Genomic DNA, 24800 nt, shown 5'->3' with positions numbered 1-24800 from the left:
GAGTCATTTAATATTTTCCCTATAGAATCCTTCACTATTGCAACTCAAGGCTTGAATTTTTTCTTCAGTTCTTTCAGCTTGAGAAATGCCGAGCATGTTCTTCCCTTTTGGTTTTCCATCTCTAGCTCTTTGCACATTTCATTATAATACTTTGTCTTCTCAAGAGTCCCTTTGAAATCATCTGTTCAGTTCTTTTACTTCATCAATTCTTCCTTTTGCTTTAGCTGCTTGACATGCAAGAGCAAGTTTCAGAGTCTTCTCTGACATCCGTCTTGGTCTTTTCTTTCTTTCCTGTCTTTTCAATGACCTCTTGCTTTCTTCATGTTTGATGCCCTTGATGTCATTCCACAGCTCGTCTTGTCTTTGGTCACTAGTGTTCAATGCATCAAATCTATTCTTGAGATGGTCTCTAAATTCAGGTGAGATATACTCAAGGTCGTATTTTGGCTCTCATGGACTTGCTCTGCTTTTCTTCAGTTTCAGCTTGAATTTGCATATGAGCAATTGATGGTCTTTTCCACAGTCGGCCCCTGGCCTTGTTCTGACTGATGATATTGAGCTTCTCCATCGTCTCTTTCCGCAGATGTAGTGAATTGGATTCCTCAGTGTTCCATCTGACGAGGTCCATGTGTATAAAAATATAGTCGCCGTTTATATTGGTGAAAGAAGGTATTTGCAATGAAGAAGTAGTTGGTCTCGTAAAATTCTATCATTCAATCTCCAGCATTGTTTCTATCACCAAGGCCGTGTTTTCCAACTACCGATTTTTCTTCTTTGTTTCCAACTTTCACATTCCAGTCACCAGTAGCTATCAATGCATCCTGATTGTATGTTCGATCAATTTCAGACTGTAGCAGCTGAAAAAACCTTCTATTTCTTCATCTTTGGGCTTAGTGGTTGGTGGGTAAATTTGAATAACAGTAGTATTAACTGGTCTTCCTTGTAGGCATTTGGGTACTATCCTATCACCGACAGCGTTGCCCTTCAGGATAGATCTTGAAACGTTTTTTTTGACGATGAATGCAACACCATTCCTCTTCAAGTTGTCATTCCCAGCATAGTAGACTATATGATTCTAATGCAAAATGGCCAACACCAGCCCACTGGAGCTCACTAATGCCCAAGATATTGATGTTTATGCGTTTCATTTCATTTTTGACAATTTCCAATTTTCCTAGATTCATACTTCGTACATTCCAGGTTCTGATTATTAAAGGATGTTTGCAGCTGTTTCTTCTCATTTTGAGTCATGCCACATCAGCAGTCAAAGGTCCCAAAAGCTTTACTCCAACCACATCATTAAGGTTGATTCTACTTTGAGGAGGCAACTCTTCCCCAGTAATCTTTTGAGTGCCTTCCAACTTGGGAGGGCTCATCTTCCAGCAGTATATCAGACAATGTTCCACTACTATTCATAAGGTTTTCACTGGCTAGTACTTTTCAGAAGTAGACCGCCAGGTCCTTCTTCCTAGTCTGTCTTAGTCTGGAAGCTCAGCTGAAACCTATCCTCCATGGGTGACCCTGCTGGTGTCTGAATACTGGTAGCATAGCTTCCAGAATCACAGCAACATGCAAGCCCCCACAGTATGCCAAACTGACAGACACTTGGGGGCCACAAAGTATAAAGATTTCAAAATGGGATTCTTCTGAGGATTCCAGTATTCAAAAAAAGAATTCATTGTTGTCAAGTCGATTCCGAATCATAGCAGCCCCATAGGACAGAGTAGAACTGTCCCATAGGGTTTGCAAGGAGCAGGTGGTGGATTCATACTGCTGACCTTTTGGTTAGCAGCTATAACTCTTAACCACTATGCCACCAGGGCTCTGTGGGTTCCAATATCAAATTCTAAAGTTAGTGTGAGTAAGATATCATTTTTAGAATTCTCAGGGGAAATGGTTGCACATCAGATCGGTGATTTTAGCCACTGAATCATAAGAGGAGGAGACTCAGAGGGTGAAGAGGAAATATATTTTGAAGAGGTTTCTTTGGAAGCGACTAGTGCCATGCTCCCCATGGAAGGAGAGGTAGCAGGACCTCTATCCCTCACCTCAAAGCTAATAAGGCAGACTTCTATGGAATTTGAAATATGTTTACTACTGTAAGTCACAGAAGACTTGCTTCAAGTAAGCCCAAGTGGGCTGTGATAAGAAGATGAGTGACTAAGTTGGTATCAGTCTGCAATCCCAGTTTTGTTGGAGCAAGCAACGTGTGATTGTTTCCCATGGACCATTTGTGGCACACAAGAAAGACCCAGGGTGGGGTCATTCTGGATCCTATCCATAGGGTGACCTAGAAGGACAGAGGACGCCTGACAGTAGGGAGAAGAAAAAATGAACTCCAGATTCATAGAAGTAGAGGAAGAAGTAGCAAATGGTCACCCAGAATAGAGAGGCATCTGCTTGGGTCAAGATGTACCTGCAGGAGAGAAGGTCCCGGCAGTGGGAATCTCTAAAGAAGCTATGCCAGTGCCCAAGGGAGGAAGAGTTAGTTTTCAGTCCCTGCAAGACCAAGGCGAAGCCACCCCACCAGGTAGGAGCAGCCATGTGCCTTTACCTCTCCTGCTTTGTCCCTGGTAGAGTCTGACACAGCAGCTAGGGTGTGGGAGAGGAGGTAAGAGGGTGCAAGAGCAGATCACACTCTTCTCTAAGACAGGCACCTGCTAACCACTGGCCACAGCTTGGACTACAAAGAGAACTCTTACCTTTGAATGACATTTGAAGCTATTAACTCATAGGTGTCATATTCTAAATGCTATTTTGAGGCCGTGTTTTGAGTGATGGCAGGACTTCCTCTTCCCGAGAAAGAGCAGACAAGCCATGGAATTCTCCAAAGTTTTCATTCAAGGCAGGGGAAGATTACCTAGTGAATACATCTTAGATGGATGGTGGAAGACAAAAATATATTCTGTTTCGATTATATCACAAATGGTTCTCATTCAACACACTGGTTATATATCTAAGTACCTCACTAGTAGATTCTCAACAAAAGTTTATTCTTGCCCACCTTTTCTGATCTGAAATACATGTCTTGAAAATAACTTTAAGGGCTGACAAAAGGCTGTTGTTAGCACAGGTATTTTATTCTGTATGAGAGAAATTGCTAGGAACCTTCTCTCCCTTATCCCATTAACATACATAGTTTCACAGATTGTCATTTCGAGAGCCTGAGCACCATGGGATGGAATTACTGGGGTTGCCCAATGCACAAAATATTTGAGAAGTAATCCTTAAAAGTCAAGACAGCCTCTTGACCCAGTTATGTGCCCAGAACCAGGGAATGTGTTAGAATCTTCACATAGAGAGCCATAATCCTCTACAATGACGTATGTTTTTCAATTTTTAGATTGTTAAAGCCCTTCAAGTGGATTTTGGGTTCCTCAGACAATTGCTTCAATTGCAGTTTGAGGATCGACTTAAAGAGGAGGCTTTGAATCTTTTCAATGCTCTACATGACAGGATCACATCGATCGAGAAACACTATCAACAGGTAGAAGTTCTCTCATCTCTTTGTTTTGTATGTGGATTCATCTTGTACTTAAATGTGTATGTAGTGCAGTTCTGAATTTAGTAATTTTGAAGGCAGTTTAATTTGCATACTGTCTTAGGCTGGGTTCTCTAGAGAAGCAAAAGCAACGCAGTGTATAAATACATATAGAAAGAGACTCGTGTCGAGGAAATGGCTCACGCAGTTGTAGAGGCTGGAAAGTCCCAAGTCCATGGGCCAGGCTGGAGGCTTTTCCTGACTCACATAGCTGCAGGGGCTGACAAATCCAAGATCAGAAGGTCAGACAGCAGACCTCTGGCTCATAGGCTGTGGAGGCCGATGAATCCCAAGGTCGGCAGGTAAGATGGCAGGTAAGCTGCTAGCTCAAGTCCCAAGAACCAGAGGTCAAATGAACAGGTGCCAGCTGCAGGATTCAAAGCAAGCAAAAGCCTTCGAGCCTTGGCAGAAAGTTCACCAGTTTTGGACACAGGCCACACCCCCAAAGAAATTCCCTTTTAACTGATTGGCTGCTCATAGCAGATCCCATCATGGAGGTCATCACTTTATATCAGATCCCATCGTGGGGGTGATCACATCATCATATGACTGCCAAACTACATCATAACTGCCAAACCACTGAGAATCGTGGTCTAGCCAAGTTGACACACAACCTTAACGATCACACATATGTTGTGTCTCATATAATAGCTAGTACTTATACATAGGTTTAGCATGTGCCAGGAGCTTTTTAAAGTACTTGTATATGAGCTCATTTAGTCTTCATAATAACCTGATGGAGTAGGCACAGTTATTATCCCTGTTTCACAAATGAAAAAACTGAGACACGGGAAGATTCATTAACTTACTGAAGGTCACCAGTTAAAAATGGTGGAGCTTAGGTTCCAGCCCAGACAGTTTGACTTGAGTTCTTGCTTTCAACCACACGTTTATATGACCTTATTTATGCTTTCATGGCTCTTTAGGAACAAAGATGTGAAAACTATGCTGCTGGAACAAATTCCCTAAAATCTGTGGTCAGGTTAGCACACTTATCTCTCATCAAGAATAGGCATCACTGTTATTTCTCTGCCATAAATCAACAATAACAACAACAACAAAAATCTTTTGTTGACCATACCATACTAAGTACCAAGCTAAGCTTATTAAGTACATTTCCTCCTTAAGTCCCTCAAATATCCTAAAATGGAAATCTGACTCTCCCGGATCTATAGACAAAGAAACTGAGCTTGCCAAGGTTAAGTAAGTTGTTTAAGGTCAGACAGAGAGTAAGTGGCACAATGTTATTTAAGTCCAATTCTGTCTGACTTAAAGCCTTTATAAATTGAAATTTTCAAGAGATTGCATCTTAAGTGTGATTCATATTTGGAAACATACTGTGGTGCTCACTGTATTTATTTTTGGTTTGCAGAATGAGGAGCAGATGAGAAAATGCTTCAATCAGCAGTTAGCTGATGCCATAGCTATTACCAAAGGAATGTACACGGTGGGTTTTTAGTGTCGTCACTGGTAAGACTGGCTTTATTTCCTGTGTGGGTTCCCAGTCTGTGTTTTTAGCTTTGAGGGACTGATTGCTCAGTTTTCAGGTCACTTCAGAGGGCTCAGGCCTAAGACTATTCACACTCACATTAAATTTACAAAAATAACACCTTCTTGTGACAGGTACAATTTTCCAGAGACTGGAAAATTCCAATCTGCTATCCAAGGCACCTGGGTTAAGTAGTGAAGTAAGCCAAAGTTTGTTTGGTGGAGATGCAGTTGGGTAAAAGAAAGTCAGATGGTCTTAAGGGATAGTTTATCAGGTCTGTAGTAAATTCCAGTGAATGGCCTCTGACTCTTTATGGAGTAACTTTTTTAATGATGCGGACACTCTATCTGCCAAATAGGGTGCTTCACTCTCCAGCATAATGGGAAATTTCATATTACTTTTTTTTAGACTTGACAGGGACGGGGTTACTTATAGCTTTCATCTTGCCTTTTGTGTCAATATGCTCCCATAAAGTAATGTTTTATATTTATAGCTAATTACGGATTGCATAGCACTTAACTTCTCTGGTAGTTACATGTTGGTAGTTAATTATACAATTGCTTGTTAAATGTCTCTGCTCTGTGCCAGAACGGAAGCCTGATAAGAGCAAAAATGCTGCCTGTCTTACTGCTGTGGCCTTGGCTCTTAGCAACAAACCTAGTACATAATTAGCAATCAGCTACTAATTGCTAGAGGAACCAACAGTTGATACACCTGTGGCAGACACTGTTGGTTGTCTGCTCAAGTCATTCTCCAGCCCTACCTTCTCCCTCCTCCTTTTTTGTATTAGCAGAGGCACTTCCTACTACAGAAGTTGAAATGCTAGGTATTTGCTTTCCCAGCTTCCTTTTCAGCTATAGCAATGGGACCTGAAGTCATTAACTATGTGTATAATAACAGAACTATTACACATTTTTTATAGAAAATAACAGAATAATACTACGTAATGACATATATGAAGGGAAGTTGGCTGAAGTATTTGGGAGAGTTTGTTCTTCCTAATGAAAGAGACTCATGGGAAGAAACGCTGTTTCCTTGGCATTGTTGTCTCCTTATGATTGGAACTACTGCAGCCACCTTAAAACCAAGAACGGGGACACTCTGGATATGGTGAGGGTGGCAGAATGTTTAAACCACTGTTAGTTGAACGTTCAGTTACTTGCAGCTGAAAACACCCCAGGACGACTGCTCTGTCAAGGGGCTCTGTGTCTCTGTGACAGACTGTGTTTCCAAAGAGAGTTGCAACAATATTTCTCACCCATCTGCTCTTTCACATCACCTTGCTATTTCCCCACTAAGAGGTAGAGTCTAATTCCTCTCGCTTTGAATCTGGGCTGGCCTTGGTCACGTCCTTGTAACCACAGCATGTGGAAGAAGAGACACTGCAGGACTTCCGAGACTAGATCAAGAAGCCTTGTAACTTTATTCTCATCCTTTAGGAACGGAATGCCTGCTCTCTGGATTTTCCCACATTTTAAATACACTATTTCATTCAGTCCTCAAAATGAGCTAACTGTGCAAGCAGCAAGAACTGGGACCCTAGATCAACTCTTCAATTCCTGATATGACTCAAAAACTGGTGTTATGGGTAATGGGAGCCATCTCATAGCCTCAGATTTTAACTTACTGTTCTCACTAAATCCAGTTATTTCTATGCTACTACAGGTGTGTCTGGCTTACCCAAAATGGGGTGCTCAGAGACAAAGCCCAAATGCCTTTTTCCCTAAAGACATTAGTATGAAGTAGACATTAGTATCCTCATTTTATAGCAGCAGAAGAGACATGCCTCATCCTTTAGAACAGATGCTTTACTAGAATGTTACTCTTGTAACAGCAGTAACAACGCATTGGAGAAACAGATACGGATATATGCTGTACAGAGACCATGAAGGTTTTGCTCAGCAGACTCTCTTCAGTGCTGCAAATCTTGGCAGCAAAAAGCTTTACACTGCATATTTATTACAGACAGAAAAAAAAGGAAGGAAGAAAGATGAGCAACTTAAGTTGGTGAGTAGGATTGTAGAGAAGTGGAAGGAAAGGAAAAAGAGAAAAGGAAAATTCTGCTCTAAATTGGAAGAAAGTTAAAGAGGCTTGTCAACCAAATGCAGCATGTGGAGCTAGTTTGGATCTTGATTCGAATAAACCAACTCTTAAAGGGGGGGCAGTTTTGAGACAAGTGGGGGAATTTTATTATGAATTGTGTATTACTAAATAATACCAGTTTTGACTTACAGCCACCCTACAGGACAGAGCAGAACTCTTCCATAAAGATTACAGCTTCCAAGGCTGTAAGCTTTAGGGAAGACTGTCACACCTTTCTCCTGTGGAGTAGCTGGTGAGTTCGAAATGCCAACCTTTTGGTTAGCAGCTGAGCGCCTAACCACTGTGACACCAGGGCTCCTTTTAAATAATATGAAGGATCTGTTTGTTAGTTTTGTTAGCTGTGATGCTGGGATTGTGATTATGTAACAAAGCACCCATAATTATTAACAATGCACTGTGAAGTATTTAGGGATCAATGACATGACATCTAGGATTCCCCTTAAAATACGTACACACAAAACAGTAGCTAAGTGCGTGAATACAAACTATTATAATTTTTTCTACTTTGGTATATGCTTACATTTTTTTCATCATAACAAAATAGACATGTTTGGAAAATGCAAGTTAACCCTTGAACTGCTCTTCTTTTGAAAACCCCAGTGGTCTTCTGTGAACCTAGGATGGGTTCCAAACTTCTTCACATGGTCTCCGAGGCTTTAGGTGATCTGGCCCTGTCCCCCTCTTCCCAGTTCACTCTATTTCAGGTGCCTAGTCAGCTCTCTGATCCTCAAGCATGACAACTGCATTCCTGCCTCAGGGACAAGGCACTGGCTCTTCTCTTTGCTGGAAACTTCTTCCTCCATTTTCATATTGTAGCTCAGATGTTACCTTTTCAGAGAGGCCTTTTGTGACTACCACCACTTAACCAGCCATCTTCCACCCTAGTCTTTCCCTATTCCCTCACCCCATTTTATTGTCTTCAAAGCAGTTACCCCTGTCTGAAATTGTCTTGTCCATTTGCTTATTTATTTACATCTGTCTCACTCTTCTAAAGTTTATGCTCCCCTAGAGCAGTGATATTGCCTTTGTACCTAGACAGTGCTTGGCACATAGTAGGTGCTGGGTAAGTATTTGTCAAAAGAATAAACAAATAGATGGGACTTTCTAAGTGTGAGTCATTTCACAAAGTCCATAAAAGAAGATAAAAATAGGCATTAAATGAAAAACTTCTGTACAACAAAAGGTACTAAAAATAGTTCAAAGGCAAATGAAGAATTGGGAAAATATTTGAAATATAATATGCAGATAAGGTATTAATATCCATGTTGTATTCAGAGCACCTACCAGTCATTTAAGTAATGGTGAATAATCTTATAGAAAGATGAGCATAACAACTATTTTAAGGATGGCTCAGGACCCGGCAGTGTTTCGTTCTGTTGTGCATAGGGTCGCAATGAGTCGGAACCGACTCGATGGCACCTAACAACAACATTTAAGCTGAGGTAAATTCATATAAGGTTGGTGGTTTAAACCCAGCCAGAGGTGCCTGTAAAGACAGGCCTAGTGATCTGCTTCTGAAAGGTCGCAGTCTTGAAAACCCCGACAGAGCAGTTCTATTCTGCACACATGGGTCACCATGAGTCAGAATCAACTCGATGGCAATAATAACTGAGATAGAGGGGTTTGAAGATATATTTGAATTTGTTTAAAATGTGGTAAAAAAAAATCCGTTGCCATTAATTGATTCCAGCTTATGACAACCCCGTGTGTTGCAGAGTAGAACTGAGCTCCAAGAGGCTTCCTTGGGTGTAATCTTTGAGGAAGCAGATCACCAGGCTTTTCTCCCAAGGCACTGCTGGGTAGGTTGGAATCACCAAACTTCCGGTTCGCAGCTGACTACAAACCAAAATGTGGTAGATCAACGTAATATGGTAGATCTCATTTTGTGAAAAAATGCAAAGCAAAATGAATATATATGTGTATATATACTATTTGGTAAAATATAAAAGATACTCTGGCAAATGGGGGCAAAAGAAACACTTTTTACTTAAAAGTTTCTGTATTGTTTCAATTTTTATAACAACTATGCTTCAACTTTTTATAACAATCGTTTTAATTTGCAGTAAAAAAACTATATATGTATATATATATATACACATAGTTTTAAACGTAATGATCTTCTCTTTTCTCTCCCTTTTTCTCTCCTTCCTCCCTCCCTCCCTCTTTTTTTTCTTTTCTTTCCCATTGACTTTTTCAACAAATAAAACATTTGTCCTTCAAAATGTCCCACATTCTTGATTTGCTTGTTTACTTCCTCAAGGAAACATCTAACTTGTTTCTCTGTCTTCCATATTCTCTATAAACTAAAATTTAGCTCTAAAATCTTATTATTTTTTATTGTGCCTTAAGTGAAATCTTACAGAGAAAATGAGTTTTACATTTGATAGTTTGTACACAAAGTGTTCCATGGCATTGATTCCATTCCCCACAATGTACCTGCCCTTCCCCCATTTCCATCCTTTGTTCCCCATTTCCTTTCGTACTGAATTGCTATCCCTTTCTACCTTCTCATATTTGCTTTTGGGAAAATGTTGCCCTTTTGATCTCATACAATTGATTGTTCTAAGGAGCACGATCCTCTCGGGTGTTATTGTTTATTTTATGGTACTGTCTATGGTTTGGCTGGAAGGTGGTCTCTGGGAATGGCTTCAGTTTCAGTTCAGAAGAGTTTTTTAGGGCCATAGCCTCAGAGGTTCCACCAGTCTCTGTCAGACCAGTAAGTCTGGTCTTTTTTGTGAATTTGATAATTTGTTCTGCAATTTTTCTCCTGCTTTGTCCAGACCCTCTGTTGTGATCTCAGTCAGAGCGAGCAGTCAGTAGTGAGTGGTAGCTGGGCACCATCTAGCCTCTTCTGGTCTCAGGGTCATGTAGGCTGTGGTTCGTGTGGTCCATTAGTCCTTTGGACTAATTGCTCCTTTGGGTCTTTGGTTTTCTTAATTCTCTTTTGCTCTGGATGGTAAAAGGCTGATAGTTGTACCTTAGATGGCCACTGTCAAGCTTTTAAGACCTCAGATGCTACTCGCCAAAGTGGGATGCAGAATTTTGTCTTTATGAACTGTGTTGTGCCAATTGATGTAGATGTCCCCTGAGTCAATCAATGGTCCTTTGCTTTCAAACCTAGGAACTTCATCCTACGAGGTGTTTTGTTATGTCTACGAAGTTGCCCTGGCTGTGGCCCTTGTGTGCTCTATTGTCTGTGTTGATATATAAACATCATCTATGCTTATGTATGTAGAAATATCCATCACCAGAAATATATTTGCAGATGAGTGTGTTCCCTTATACTCTCCCACACCTCTTGTCCTATCTGTCTAGCTATATATCCATTCACAGATTAGTGTTTGTTAATACTGTTGTTGCAGGATTATCTATGCCCTTTGTTCTTATGTTCCTCTCAGTGTCCTCCCATGCCCTTGCCATGTTTTGCTGACTTCTCTCATATTGTGTATTGCCTTTCCCTTCACCAAAATTAACACATCTTCTACCTTTTTGATAATTTCCCCCTCCCCCATCCCTGGTAACCATCAAAGAAGGTTTTTGTTTTGTTTTTTTCTGTTTCTAAGCCTTTTCTTGTTTCTTTATAATAGTGGTCTCACACAAGCTCTAAACTCTTGATTTGATTCAAGTTCATTTTTTGTTTGTTTTTTGCAAGAAGACCTCATAGGCAGGGTTTTTAAAAGTAAAAGTACATTTTAATTAGAGTTTTATATATGTATATATGTATGTGTGTGTGTGTGTATGTGTGTATTTGGAGCCCTGGTGGCACAGTTGTTAGGAGCTAGGCTGCTAACCAAAGGGTCAGCAGTTTGAATCCACCAGCCATTCCTTGGAAACCCTATAGGGCAGTTCTACTCTGCCCTATAGAGTCTCTATGAGTTAAAATCAACTCGATGGCAACGGGTTTGGTTTTTTGGGATATATGTGTGTGTCTATAATTAAAAATATGCACACACGCAGATTATAAGAGTACAATTTGATGTGTTTAATAAAATGAACATACCCAGATAGTCATCACCAAGATCAAGAATGAGAACATTATGACGTCCTATTTTTTTTTTATTACTACCTCCGATCATCATAACTACAATCCTGACATCTGTCACCATAGATTCATTTTGCCTATTTTGAATTTTAATATAAATGAAACCATACAGTACCTACTTCTTTGTATCTGGCTTTTTTCACTGCACATTACATTTGTAAGATTCATCCATATTGTTGCATGTAGCTGTTGTTTGTTCTTTTTAATTGCTGCGTGGTATTCTATTGTTTTGACTATACCATACAATTGATCTGTTCTGTTGCAGATGAGTATTTGAGTTGTTTCCAGTTTTTGCCTATTCCAAGTATGGTGCTGTTATGAACATTGTTGTATATGTGTTTAGAAGCACATACGTACGCACTTCTGTTGGGGGACTGGCATTGCTGGTTCATGGAGTATGCACATCTTCCATTTTAGAAGATACTACCAAAGTGTTTTCCAGTTATACCAATTTATACTCCTTCCAGCAGTATATGAGAGTTCCAGTTGCTCCACTTCCTTACCAATACTTAGTATTATCAGTCTTTTTAATTTTAACTCTTCTTGTGAGTGTGCAGGGGTATCACGTTGTGTCTGACTTGCGTTTTTAAAAGATTACTATGGTTGCTCTGAGGAGAATGGATTATAAGAGGGCAAGAGTGGAAACAGGAAGGAGAGTGGAATGCTATTTTAGTAATCTAGATAAGAGATGATGGTAGCTTGGGTTAGGATGTTATCAGTGGAGATGGAGATAGAAGTGGATGGATTTGGGGTATAATTTAGAGGTAGATCCAAACAGACTTGCCAGTGGATCAGCTATGGGAAAGGAGGAAAAAGGTAGAATCATGGATAGCTTCTAGCTTTTTAGCTTAAACTTGGAAGAGGATGTTTCCATAGGGTTTTGTTTTGCCAAATTTAAGCTCCACAACAAGGACAGAGTTCTTGGTTTGTATTGTTCAATCATGTATTTCAAACACCTAGAATATTTCTTGGTGCAAAGTAAACATTTAACAATACCTGTTGAACAAATGAATGCAAAAATACCCATTAGGCATCTTAATGTAATATCAAGTAGTTAGCTGAATATATGTATTTGGAGGTCAGTGGTAAGACTGAGGCTAGAGATAGACATCTGAGAGTCATCACCATAATACTATTTAAAGCCACGGGGCTGGCTGAACTTACCTGAGGATAACCCATTGCTGTCGAGTCAATTCCAACTTGTAATTACCCTATAGGATAGAGTAGAACTGCCCCATAGGGTTTTCAAGGAGCACCTGGTGGATTCAATCTACCAACCTTTTGGTTAGCATCTAAACTCTTAACCATTAGACCACCGGGGTTTCCACCTAAGGATAAAATGTATTAATAAAGTAGAAGGTTAGGACTGAAAAGGAGTTGTCAGAGAGGGAGTAGGAAAACCAGAAGTGTGATGTAGTGAAACTCAAGAGAAGAGAATGCTTCAAGAAGCATGGAATTGTCAACTGTATCAAATACTGCTGAGAACAGAGTAAGCTGTGGGTAGAAAAGAAACATGGACTAGGCAATGAGGACCTCATTGGTGACCTCTACAAGGCATCTTAGTGGAGTGATGGGGATGAATATACAGTTGGAGTGGGTTGAAAATTGAATGTGGATTGAAGGAATCGGAGAAGGGGGAAAAATGATGAGACTATGGCTGGAATGGAATTGGTTAATGCACTTGGCTGCTAATCGAAAGATTAGAGGTTTGAGACCACCCAGAGGTACCTTGGAAGAAAGGCCTGGCAATCTATCTACTTCCAAAAAATCAGCTATCAAAAACCCTATGGAGCACAGTTCTACTCTGACACACATGGGATCACTATGGGTCACAGTAGACTCCACCACAATTGGAAAAAATGTCAGGAATAGCTAGAGGGAGAGTATAAGGTCAAGGGAGACTGTTTACAAAGAAATGATACTAGAGAATGCTTGTATGCTGACAGGAAAGATCTAGTCCTCAGGAGTAAGTCAGAGATGTAGATGACAGAAGATAAAGTGCGGACAGGAGTGCTTGAGAAGGCCAGAGCAGAGGTGACCCACAGCCCGAGTAGAAGGGTTTTAGGAGAAGCCCTAAAATGAACAGGGATTTTCCATGATTGAACAGAGAGAGAGCAGAGTGTGTATGCAGCTATACACAGTTTGTAGAGTTGTCAATGCACCCTAGTCCGGCTCTTCTTCTCTTCTCGATGTTCAGAGGCAGGATCACTGGATGATTCTGAAGAAGGACGTCATACGTAAGGGAAAGAAAAGATCAGAAAATATTCTGCAGTTTAAAAAATATTTTTGAGTTTTTATGTTTCAACCCTGCTTTTTTGGTACATGGTTTACTGAGTCCTTCTTAACTTGTGGATTATTAACTTCTTACGTATAAACACTTCATTTCCATAAACTTGGTATCGACTCCCTGAATGTGTGATAAGTTTACAATTTCTAAATTGCCTTTATTAAGCATTTACTAGGAACAAATGAATATTTGTAAAATAGATATGGCATAAAGAATTATGCCACGACAGTCACATAACAACTACTCAATCTACAGAACACAACCAGTGTCTCTCGAGTCCTTTATATACCCCTCTCTTGTCTCATCTGTATTCCCCTCCCAGCCCAGAAGTAATCAAAATCATCAAATTTGCATTTAATCAATTCCCCTTTTTTATTGTTTGCACTTAAGTTTTTATTTTGGAACAAAATATTAATTTTTACATTTTTGAATTTATATGAATGTATATAAAAACCCATTGCCATCGAGTCAATTCCGACTCATGGCGACCCTATGTGTTTCAGAGTAGAGCTGCCCCATAGGGTTTTCTCGGCTGTAATCTTTACAGAAGCAGATCACCAGGGCTTTTTTCCACGGAACTGCTAGGCGGGTTTGAGTTGCCAAACTTTAAGTTAGTAGTTGAGTGCAAACTGTTTGCATCACCTAAGTAATATTGTATGTGTGTATTCTTCTTGGCTTGTTTTTTGTTCTAAAATCATATTTCTCAGATTCATACTTGTCATTATATTTACCTATAACTTGTTCATTTTCACTGCTGCATAATATTCCATAGCATAACTGTTTCCCAATATTCTTATCCATTGCCACTGTAAAGTTCTTTGCTATTACAAACTGTTCTGCTCTGGACATTCATGTACTCCCGTGTGCACATGTGCAAGAGTTATTTTAAAGTATATTTCAGGAAGAGGAATGGTTGAGTAGGATGTGTGGGTATTCAGATTTACTAAACCACAGAGCCAAATCCATTGTTGTCAAGTTGATTCCAACTCACAACAACCCTATAGGACCGAGTAGAACTCCCTTGCTGGGTTTCCAAGGCTGTAAATCTTTATGGAAACAGTCTGCCCCATCTTTCTCCCACAGGGCAGGCTGGTGGATTCGAACTGCCGACCCCCTGGTTAGCAGCCTAGTGCTTTAACCACTGCACCATCAGGGCTCCTTCAGATTTACCACAAAATGTCAAATAGTCTTCCAAAGTAAATGTAGCAACAAATGTTCCCTTCAGTAGTACATAAAAATATCTTTACTCTGCTTCTTCACTGAGACTTGATATCCTCAGACTTTTTAACTTTTGTTAATCCAATGGGCATGAAATTGTACGTTGTTGTGGTTCTGATTTGTGTTTCCCTCAGTATTATTAAGATTAACCATCTTTTCATACGTGTATTGGCCATTCATTTTCCTGTCTCTGAAGTGCCTATTGGAATTCATTTTTTTCTCGGTTTTTTTTTTTTTAATTTGTAGCAGTGTTTTAAAAAATGTACTATGGACACTTATCTTTTGTTATCTGTGTTGCAGGTGTCTTATCTTAGTTCTTTATCCTATCAGTCTTTTTGTGATGCTTTTTGATGAATTTTATATGTTAAACCCACCCAGTGACTTCGAGTCAATTCCAACTCATAGCGACCCTACAAGACAGAGTAGAACTGCCCCATAGAGTTTCCAAGGAGTGCCTGGTGGATTCGAACTGCTGACCCTTCGGTTAGCAGCAGCAGTGCTTAACCACTATGCCACCAGGGATTCCGCTTTTTTTATGTTAGTGTAGTCAAACACCAATCTTTTCTTCATGGTTTCCACGTTTCTTGTTTTGTCTTTAAAATCCTACTATATTTTGAAGTCTCCTAAAAGATTTATATTATTGCTTTTCATATTCAGGTCTTTCATTTACTGGAAGTGATTTTCAGTATTGGTGTAAGGTAGCGGTTCATTTTTTTTCCTTACGGATATCCAAAGGTCACAAGATAGTTTATTGAAAAGACTGTCATAAATCAGGTTTCCATGTATGCGTCAGATTTTAGGCATTTTGTTCTATTCCATTAGGGGGATTATTTATTCTTGTGGACAATACCACATGGCCTTGATTAATTTTAGGTACCTGGTATAACAAGTATCATTTTCTTCTTTTTCAGCGGGGGCTTGAATATTACTGGCACTTTGCTCTTTCATATACATTTTAAAATAAGCTTGCTATATTGTATAAATAAACTCAATGGGAATTTTATTGGATTTGCCTGAAAAATCATAGATCATTCTGGCAGAAAATTTATGTTTTCCTATATTGAGTCTTTTAATATATTAACAAAATATAGTTCTCCGTTTACTTAGTTGTTCTCTAATGTCTTTAAATAAAATTTTACAACTTTATCAGTAAAGGTCTTACACTATTTTATTAGATTTATTCCTACATACTTTACCTTTTTTGATGGTATGGTAAATGCTATGTTTTTAAAATTACATTTTTGGATTGTTTATTACTGGTATGTAGAAATGTAGTTGATTGATATATATTAATTCTGTAATCAGCAATCTTGCTAAATTCTTGTATATATTTTCATTATCTGTAGACTTTTTGGCGTTTTCTATGTAAATAGTATGTCAGTTGTCAATTTTTAATCCTTATACTATTTATTTACTTATTTTTACTGGAATAAGGACTTAATAATATATATTAATGGTATATATTTTATTTTAACCCCACAACATATTTTTATTACTATTTTATCCATTTTCATTGAGTTTTAAAATATAACCCAGAATAACTTACTATATTTTTTATATCTAGGATTTCTTTTTGACACTCCTTGCCTGGTTATTTTTTATGGCTCTGGCTTTTTACTCATAAATTCAGTCCTGTTTTTTTATAAACATGTTTGATATACTTGATTTATATTCTGTTTCATATAACTTCCATATTTTCCATCTTCATGGGTCTAATAAGTGCTGGCTCTCACTCATGATATGTCATTTACTTTTGAGTTTCATGATTTTTGACTGTGAACTCACATTTCTTTTAACCTTATCTGTGGGAATTCTTTGAGGCCTGGAATAGAAGTGGGTTTCTTCTGAGAAGAGTTATGTTTGCTTCTGCCAGATTCCTGGGTCTGTGACTACTTTAACCTAATTCTCAGCTTGAGGTGTTATAGACCACCCAGATGTATGAATTTGGGCCACAAAACTCTGTGTGGACCATCTTGTGGCTATAAATTCTCCGAAGAGATTGTTTTCCCCCCTTCCCTGTGCTTAGAGCCAAGTTTCCAAGCAGGAGGTAATTCCACTTGCAGTGGGGTAGGAGTGGGTGTAGGGGTCAAGGTGGCTGTTTCTAGTTCATTCTTACGCTGAGGTTGTGGCCCATTGGTGACCCAACTATAGTGTGTGATCTTTCATTATTTAGAATCCACACTTTGGGGAGGACCTGGGCATTGTCTCCTCTGTGCCAAGAGGTGCGAACCAAAGCTCAATTTTTCCTGGTTCAGCAATGCTCTCAAAGCCAAGGCCAGCACCAGGGTTCCACTTACTTCCCAGGTTTCTATACTCATTTTAATTTTTGGCCTAAGTACTCCTTGCTTTCTTGTCAATTTATAGATAAATTTAATCTGTCTTATTCAGAATTTTTGTTGTTTACATTACAGTAGGCAGGCAAGTCGGAATTCTATGATTTTTTAAAGCATGTTTTTATGGTCTTTTGTATCTTCAACAATTCACTGGATACTGATATACTTCTATTGTTGCTGTTGTCGATTTCGACTCATAGCGACCCCATGTGACAGAGCAGAACTGTCTAATAGGGTTTTCTAGGGTGTCATCTTTACAGAAGTAGATCTCCAGGTCTTTCTCCCACAGAGCTGCTGGGTGGGTTTAAACTGCCAACCTTTTGGTTAGCAGCTGAGCACTTCAGTGTTGTGTCACCAGGGCTCCGTGATGTACTTCTAGCGTGCATCGAATCCTCAAAAATATGGCTCAATAAGTGAATATCATCCTTTATATATTCTTTCTATAATTCTAGGAGTAGGAATGAATCCCTAAAGGATTAAATGCTTTAGATTCATCAGGTTTTCATGAACCTGTGATGCTAAAATATGCTTTACCAACCGTGTAGTAATTGTGGTTAGTTGGCTTATCTGATTAAAGAGTTGTTTTAATGATACAAAAGCCATCATTTGAGTCTTCACTTTGCTTGGCATCACTTTGATCCATGACCCTACGCATCCTTCCCAATTTTGGCCACACAGTTTGTCAAAGCTTAGTGATAAGAAAGAACAACAACAACAAAAAAGAACAAAAGAGTGCTGAAAAAAACAAGAGGTATATACACTTTTGGTTAAGAGCACTGTAAATGACTCTCTGCTGCCCTCTGGGGATCAGTTAAGGATACAGGGACTTTTTTCCCCCCAACTATTGACCAAGTTTCTAAATCTGTTTAACTTAAAGCAATTTAATGTATGAAGTTACAGTACCTTATTTGCAGATAAAAGAAATTATTTTCATTGTACTTGATTTAACTACCTGTGGACTTGGAAATGTATCAGTTGGGATTCAGATAAGAAAAAAACAAACTAGTTATATCAAACAGGTGGGATTTAATACAGGGACTTAGGCATTTATGAAACTCTTAGAAAGCCTGGATGATTGAAAGGGAGAAGACCTTCACTGGCTTTCAAGTCGCTAACCAATTGCTCCAACATCATTCACTGAATATTCTCTTCCTTTTCCATTGATTTTTATTGGCTCCCTCATCTTATTTCAACAATAAGTTTTATTTCAAGGCTATCTGTGCTATTTTGCAGCTCTTTGTGAAGATTATCTATGCTTTTTGTATTAAACATTTTTAGCATTATAATATGTTTTAATATTTGGTAGGTTTCAGTCTTTTTTTATTAGTTCTCTTTCTGAAATTTTTCTTTGCTTTTATTATTCTCCTAGACAAACTTTAAAATAATTTTGTTCTGTTCCACTCCCCAAAAGAAGCTTCCCTTGGAACTTTCATTGAAATTGGATTGATTAGAAATTTGTTCATGAATGTTAGAAGAAATCATATCCTTTATAATGTACAGTCTTCCTATCCAAGGATATTGTGTCTCTTGACCCATTTATGATCAACATTTTTGATACAACCAAGTTATTCTTAACTATTATATCTCTTTACAAAGTGAAGTCTTTTTGTCACATTTTAAAAGCTATTGTTGGAATGAATAGAAACCACTGATTTTTAAAACAGCTTTATTGAAATATAATTTACTTACCATAAAGTTCACCCACTTAAAGTGTACAGTCAATGGTTTATAGTATATTTGTAGATTGTGCAACCATCACCGTAATCTAATTTTAGAACATTTTCATCATCACAGAAGGAAACCTTGTACCCATCAGCAGTCAATCCCCTGTTCCCCCTTCTCCCTTCTGCTCTCCCATTGCAAACCCCAGGCAACCACTGATCTATTTTCTGTCTCTTCAATTTGCCTATTCTGGACATTTCATATAAAAAAGGTCATACAATATGTGGTCTTTTGTGAATGACTTCTTTCACTTAGCATAATGTTTTTGATGTGAAACCATTGATTTTTATAGATACTGTATCCAACCACTTTGTTGACAGATTTCCAAATGTGGAATTATCACATCTAATTTTAACAGATCTTAGTTGATTCATTTGTATTTTCTAGTTATATACATATTCTAATTAAAAGTGATCCTTTTCATGTCATTATTTCTCAAATGTGTATCTTTTTTTATACTAGATTCAAATTGCAGAATATTAAATAATAATAAAAATAGCACTCATTCTTTTATTATTACTGAGTTCAATAAGCATATTGCCAGGAAATTATCGTTAAATATAATGGCTTTTTGTTTGATATAGTTTATTGAATCCATCCCTTGATGGAGCAGCTGGATGGGAGGAGGGTCCTCAGACTGGTGAGTAGGAATGTAATTAACTTACAGTCTTAGTGTATAAGGCAACAAGGCAAATACAGAATATATGTCTGTGGGAGAAGACCAAAACTGCATCAGAAGAGTAGGTCAATACAAGGTTATCAAAACAAGACAGGTTTGAGTTCAACTTTAGGAGCACACAACCAGATGGGGATCAGAGAACCAGAGAAGATGACTGAGAAATGGCAGGCTAGAATGGATTAAACACAGGTGATCTACACAATTTTTGAGTTTGAGAGGTAACTCCCTAGGTGGGTCCTTATTTGCTCCGAGCACAGCTTTGCCTGGATTACTACAGGTCCCTTTAAATAGGCCCAAGTGGGATAGATCCTGCTCCTTATCCCTGAGAGGGAAGGGTCTGGATGTTTCCTCAGCTTGTCAAGTGAGAATCTAATGCATATTCCTGAGAAGGGAGCAGAAATATGGTGGAGGCTCAGTCCTTGCTTGCTAGTTCCTTTGGCCCTAATACATTATGTAAACCAATAACTGACTCACACTCATGTGATAAATGCAGCTCCTAGCAGGTAATTCTCAGTTCAGACCCTTTGGTATGGAGGGTAATTTAATTTTGCTTTAGAGTTTGGAATATGCACACCTCTTGTGCCTTTTTTTTTTTTTTTTGTGCCTTACTGTATTTCCTTGGATGCTTTTGTAGATGATGGTCTTCCAAGTCTTTTAAAGAGAACTTTAGAGAGACTCGTAGCTCTATTTTATTCTCCATCTTAACTGGATGTTGACTTCTTGTACATCCTCACACGGCTTTCAGGGCAGAAGAGATATCTTTGGGTGGTACAGTAAAGGGAGGAGAATTTGTCCACTATTCAAAAGTATTAAATGCATCCACAGAGTGCTTGAATTAAAAAAAAAGAAAGCTTGAATTACAGCCATTAAAATTGCATTCCCTTAGGTCAAAGCACGACCTTCTGCTTTGCCAATGCAGATGCTCCTCGGAAGGCTAATGGCTGAAGCTGTTATCTTCTTAGTGACTATTTCTGTATCTGGTTCTTTTTGTGTGTGTGTGAGAAAAATCTGAAACAGCCAGAGAGGGGGATGGAGGATGTTTAAATTGGGAAATAGTGCAGAGAAGCCGCAGAGAGAGCCCTGGATCAGCCTTGCCTTCACAGTTCTGCACAGACCTGAGCAGAGAAGGTGTAGAGAGCGCCCTGGATCAGCTTTGCCTTCACAGTTCTGCATAGACCTGAGCAGAGAAGGCGTAGAGAGCGCCCTGGATCAGCTTTGCCTTCACGGTTCTGCATAGACCTGAGCTGAACCTAACACAGACTTGCACCACTAGTCATTCTCTCATTTTAAAACCAAACGCCCGTTGCCATCAAATGGATTCTGACTCCTAGTGACCCTACAGGACAGAGCAGAACTGCCCCATACGGTTTCCAAGGCTGTAAATCTTTACGGAAGCAGACTGCCACATCTTTCTCCCGCGGAGCAGCTGGTGGGTTTGATCCGCCAACCTTTCAGTCAGCAGCTGGGCACTTAACCACCTCGCCACTAGGGTTGCAAAAATTAGGTGGCATAAAAAGAAAATAATTAAAATATAAAATTGATTAGTTTTATTAATTAATGACAATGCATTTGTTATAGAGGCAGGAGCAGCAATGCTTGGGTAACCTTCCTCCTTTTCTCTTGGCAGATAATTATTAATGATACTGATACCAGTTATCACATACTGAGTGTTTACTATGGCCCAGGCACTGTGCAAAGTGTTCCATATACATAATCATATTTATTATGTTTCTATAGAAACACAAAGAAAGACTAGCATTATATCCAGGTGAATTACAGAAAAATGCAAATTTTTAATCTAAGTTTTTATCTCAATGCCTTGCCTTTTGGTGCGACTGTGATTGGCATTCAGAAGGAAAGGTGAATGGAGCTAACCCCTCTTCTGTATGTTATCACTCAGATACTTGAATCAAACTCTATCCATGTCTTCTTTCCTTCTGCTAAGCATCCTCCACCAACTCCTTAACTGTTTCTTATATGAAAAGGATTCTAGACCCCTGAACATCCTGCTTACCCTCTTAAAACATCCTGTGGTTGGTCAGTACCCTCATAACATGTGGGAGGAGTGTATAACTGTCATAGCCAGGGTTCTGTAGAGAAACATAGCCGGTAAACTATATACATACACACAGAGAGGTTCATTTTAAGGAACTGGCTCACACGATTGCGGAGGATTTAAAAAAAAAAAATGAGGATTGGGAAGTATAAAATCTGTAGGTCAGGTGACAGGCTGAAGATTCCTGCAGGCTTGTTTGTATCCAGTCACCTGACTGGAAGAGTGAAGAGTAGAGGAGTTCTGGCAAGATACCTGTTTATAGTCTGGAGGCAGAATACACCCTAGGGAAACTCCCTTTTTGCTCTTAAGGCTTTCAACTGATTGGATAAGGCCCACTCACATTATGGAGGGTAATCTGCTTTACTTAAGGTCAATTGATTTAATCATATGTAACTTCTTTATTGCAGAGTCTGGACTAATGTTTGACCAAACAACTGGGCACGGCGGTCTAGTCAAGTTGACACTTAAAATTAACTATCACAGTAACCAGAAACCTGAACAAGTCTTTCCCTAGTGACTTTAAAGCACTGGGCAGGAAACTCAGAAACCTGGGGGCAGAAAGTAAACACTCCTTATTCTAGTTGAAGGTTATGAGGGAGCAAGAGGACGGTACCTGAAGCAAACCTCTGGCTATGTATTTTTTTGTATTTATTTTTCATAAGATAGAAACAATGATATTAATAATATTTTATTCTAAAGTAGTCAGGATACATAGAATTTTTTAAAATAAACTGTTACATTTCAAAAACAAAATTTATGAGTGTATAAAAAACAACAAACGAAAACATAAAAAATATAAAGATTAAACCCATAGTTCTGGGGTAAACTATTCCTGGATAAAAGTATTGTTCAAAAAATAGCAAACTATACTACAGAAAAGAGAAGAAGATGTAATCATGAAAAACCGATCATTTTTTTTTTGATCTTTTAAGAAACTGTGGTCTTAAAAAACAACAGGGGCCAATTACGTCATCATTAAACCAGAGAATATTTTTGTGTGGTTTTCTACCTTCCGATAAAACTCATTCTGACCTCACATCAGTTGGGGAGATGGAGTATAGTCAATAAGCCAACTTCAAGTATTGTCTCATGACATCACCATTGAATACAGCAAAAGCTGGAACCTGTTTAAGGCAGACACCTGTCAGAGAAGAAGAACTCAAACATTTCCCACTAATAGTGATAGAAAAGTAGTAAGACTGCATCCTGTCAAAGGCCGAAACCTTGCGAGACCTGGAAAAACAAGGCAGCTACCTTGAGTTCCGGCTCTCACAGTTTTCACCATAATTACATTTCTTCTTTGATGACTTTATGATCTTTTTGAACAAGCTTTTTCTCTGTTGCTATGGAGTTGATTCTGACTCATGGCGGTCCCCTGCGCTCCATAGGGTTTTCAAGGCTGTGATCTTTTGGTAGCTTTCCTGAGGCACCTCTGGATGGGCTGGAACCACCAACTTTTCTGCCAGTAGTCCAGGGCTTAACTGTTTACACCACTCAGGGACTCCTTTGCAGGGACTGCAGCCTTGTCATTGAGAGCAAGAAGCAGTGTTTGCTTCTAGGAAGCATTTCTGGTTTCTCCTTTTCTTTACTTCTTTCACATACTGATGAAGACTTAATGCAGAATTACCTGACTCCACTTCAAGGCTGTCGTGTTCAGCGTGCATTTGTTTACAAGCGTTTGAGCTGGAAAAATACTCTTGCAACAGAAGCCTTGCTTTGTTGATTGACATTTTCTCCCTCCTCTTGAGGATTACAAAGGTATGGAAGAACACTTTCTACCAGAGCACTAGTGTTCCATTCAAAATTTGAATGCAGCAAATACTGTCTGGGTGTTAAACGATTTGTATCTCAAATTAAATAAAAAAGTCTAAACAACAGTATTATGCAACAAAAAAAAAATGAACACTTTTGTATTTGGAGAGGATTTAGTTTTCTGCACTCTGATTTAGGAAACTAGGATGGGCTTTTGCCCAGGAGAGGGGGCATCTCCTTGGATTGGAAGGCGCTCCATTTCCGGGGACACTGTTAATGGCCTGAATGGGGCTTTGGGTTGAAAAGAGGGTGAGAAAGAAAACTGCCTTGGTGAGACCGCAAAAATCCAAAATCTGTGAAGGAAAACAGGTACAAAATAAGTCACCCCAAACTCACCATGACCCAAACTGTAATCTCCCATAAACCTGCCCTTTCTCCTTGTCTCAGTTGGTGGCTTCACGATTCATGCAGTCAGCCAGTTGGAAACGTGGAAGTCACTCCTTGTGCTGGATAGGCTCCGGAGGGGATGCCTTGATTCCTGCCTGCTGGCCTTTGCACCCTTGTTTGATCCCTTCCTTTTGGCTCCTTGAGTGTGGGTGGGGCCCGTGGCTTGTTTCTAACCAATTGAATACAGCAAAGGTAACGGATGTATGTGATTACGTGCTACATTACGTAAGAGTAGACGGCCCGTATTTGCCACAGTGTCCCTCTCCCTTACTGGCTTGGAAGAAGTTAGAGAGTGGCTATGCTGACGTGCGAAGAATCTTCCTCTAGGAGCTGAGGGAAACCTGTGGCTGACCGTCAGCATCCTACAGCTGCAAGGATTGTGGGATTCCTCCGACAAATGAGGGAGCTTGGAAGTAGATCCCTTCCCATTTGAGTCCGGAGCTTCCAGTGAGACCACAGCTTTATGGACTCTTACGTAATGTAGCACGTAATCACGTACATTCCGTAACCTTTGGTTGCAACCTTGTAGAACCCTAAGCAGAGGACCCAGTTAGGACGTGCCAGGCTCCTGACCCACAGAAACTGTGAGCTAATCAACGCATATTGTTTTCAGCTATTAATTCTGTGGTAATATGGTTATGCAGCAGTCGCTAACTAGTACACTCCATCATATTCCTGCCAGTTATTTATAGTTTCTTCTCCCTTTACCTTGCCACTGAACTGGTTCAGGCAGCCAGCATCTCTTGCTGGCTGGTGGCCATTGCCTTTTTATCCTATTTGGTTCTCATTAAGGCTATCCTCTGCCCAGTCATCTCAGAGGTCTTTCAAAACACAAATATGATCACATCCCTCCCCTGTTTAAAACCCTTCAGCGTCTCCTCCGTACCTATATGATGATGGCTAGGTCCCTTAACCTGGCACAAAAAACCCTTACATCTCTCCCCACTTCTTGGCTAAAACTTTACCCTCTGGCAATACTGAGCTTCTTGCACTTATCAGCTGAGTCACCTCTCTGGAATTTTCACATAATGTTCCCTCTTCCTGGAATGCTTTCTCCCACACACTGTATTGTAACACAATTACTTGTTTCTGTAGTGGTCTTTCCCACTAGGCTTTTCGAGGGATTCAGTC

At 39.4% G+C, this 24800-nt stretch overlaps 1 protein-coding gene across 1 annotated transcript in view; it reads left to right on the top strand.

Annotated features, from left to right (window-relative positions):
* C4H10orf67 (chromosome 4 C10orf67 homolog) overlaps positions 1 to 24800 on the top strand; it is a 156044-nt gene that overhangs the window by 12337 nt on the left and 118907 nt on the right. The window contains exons 3-4 of the mRNA XM_023548734.2: positions 3344 to 3487; positions 4914 to 4988. Coding sequence (XP_023404502.2) covers positions 3344 to 3487; positions 4914 to 4988 — 219 coding nt within the window. The remainder of the gene's footprint in view (positions 1 to 3343; positions 3488 to 4913; positions 4989 to 24800) is intronic.

The sequence above is a fragment of the Loxodonta africana genome, chromosome 4, assembly GCF_030014295.1.
Source record: "Loxodonta africana isolate mLoxAfr1 chromosome 4, mLoxAfr1.hap2, whole genome shotgun sequence".
In the NCBI taxonomy this organism is placed as follows: Eukaryota; Metazoa; Chordata; class Mammalia; order Proboscidea; family Elephantidae; genus Loxodonta; species Loxodonta africana.
The sequence above is the reverse complement of the archived record's forward strand: the minus strand, read 5'-3'. Positions and strand labels throughout refer to the sequence as shown.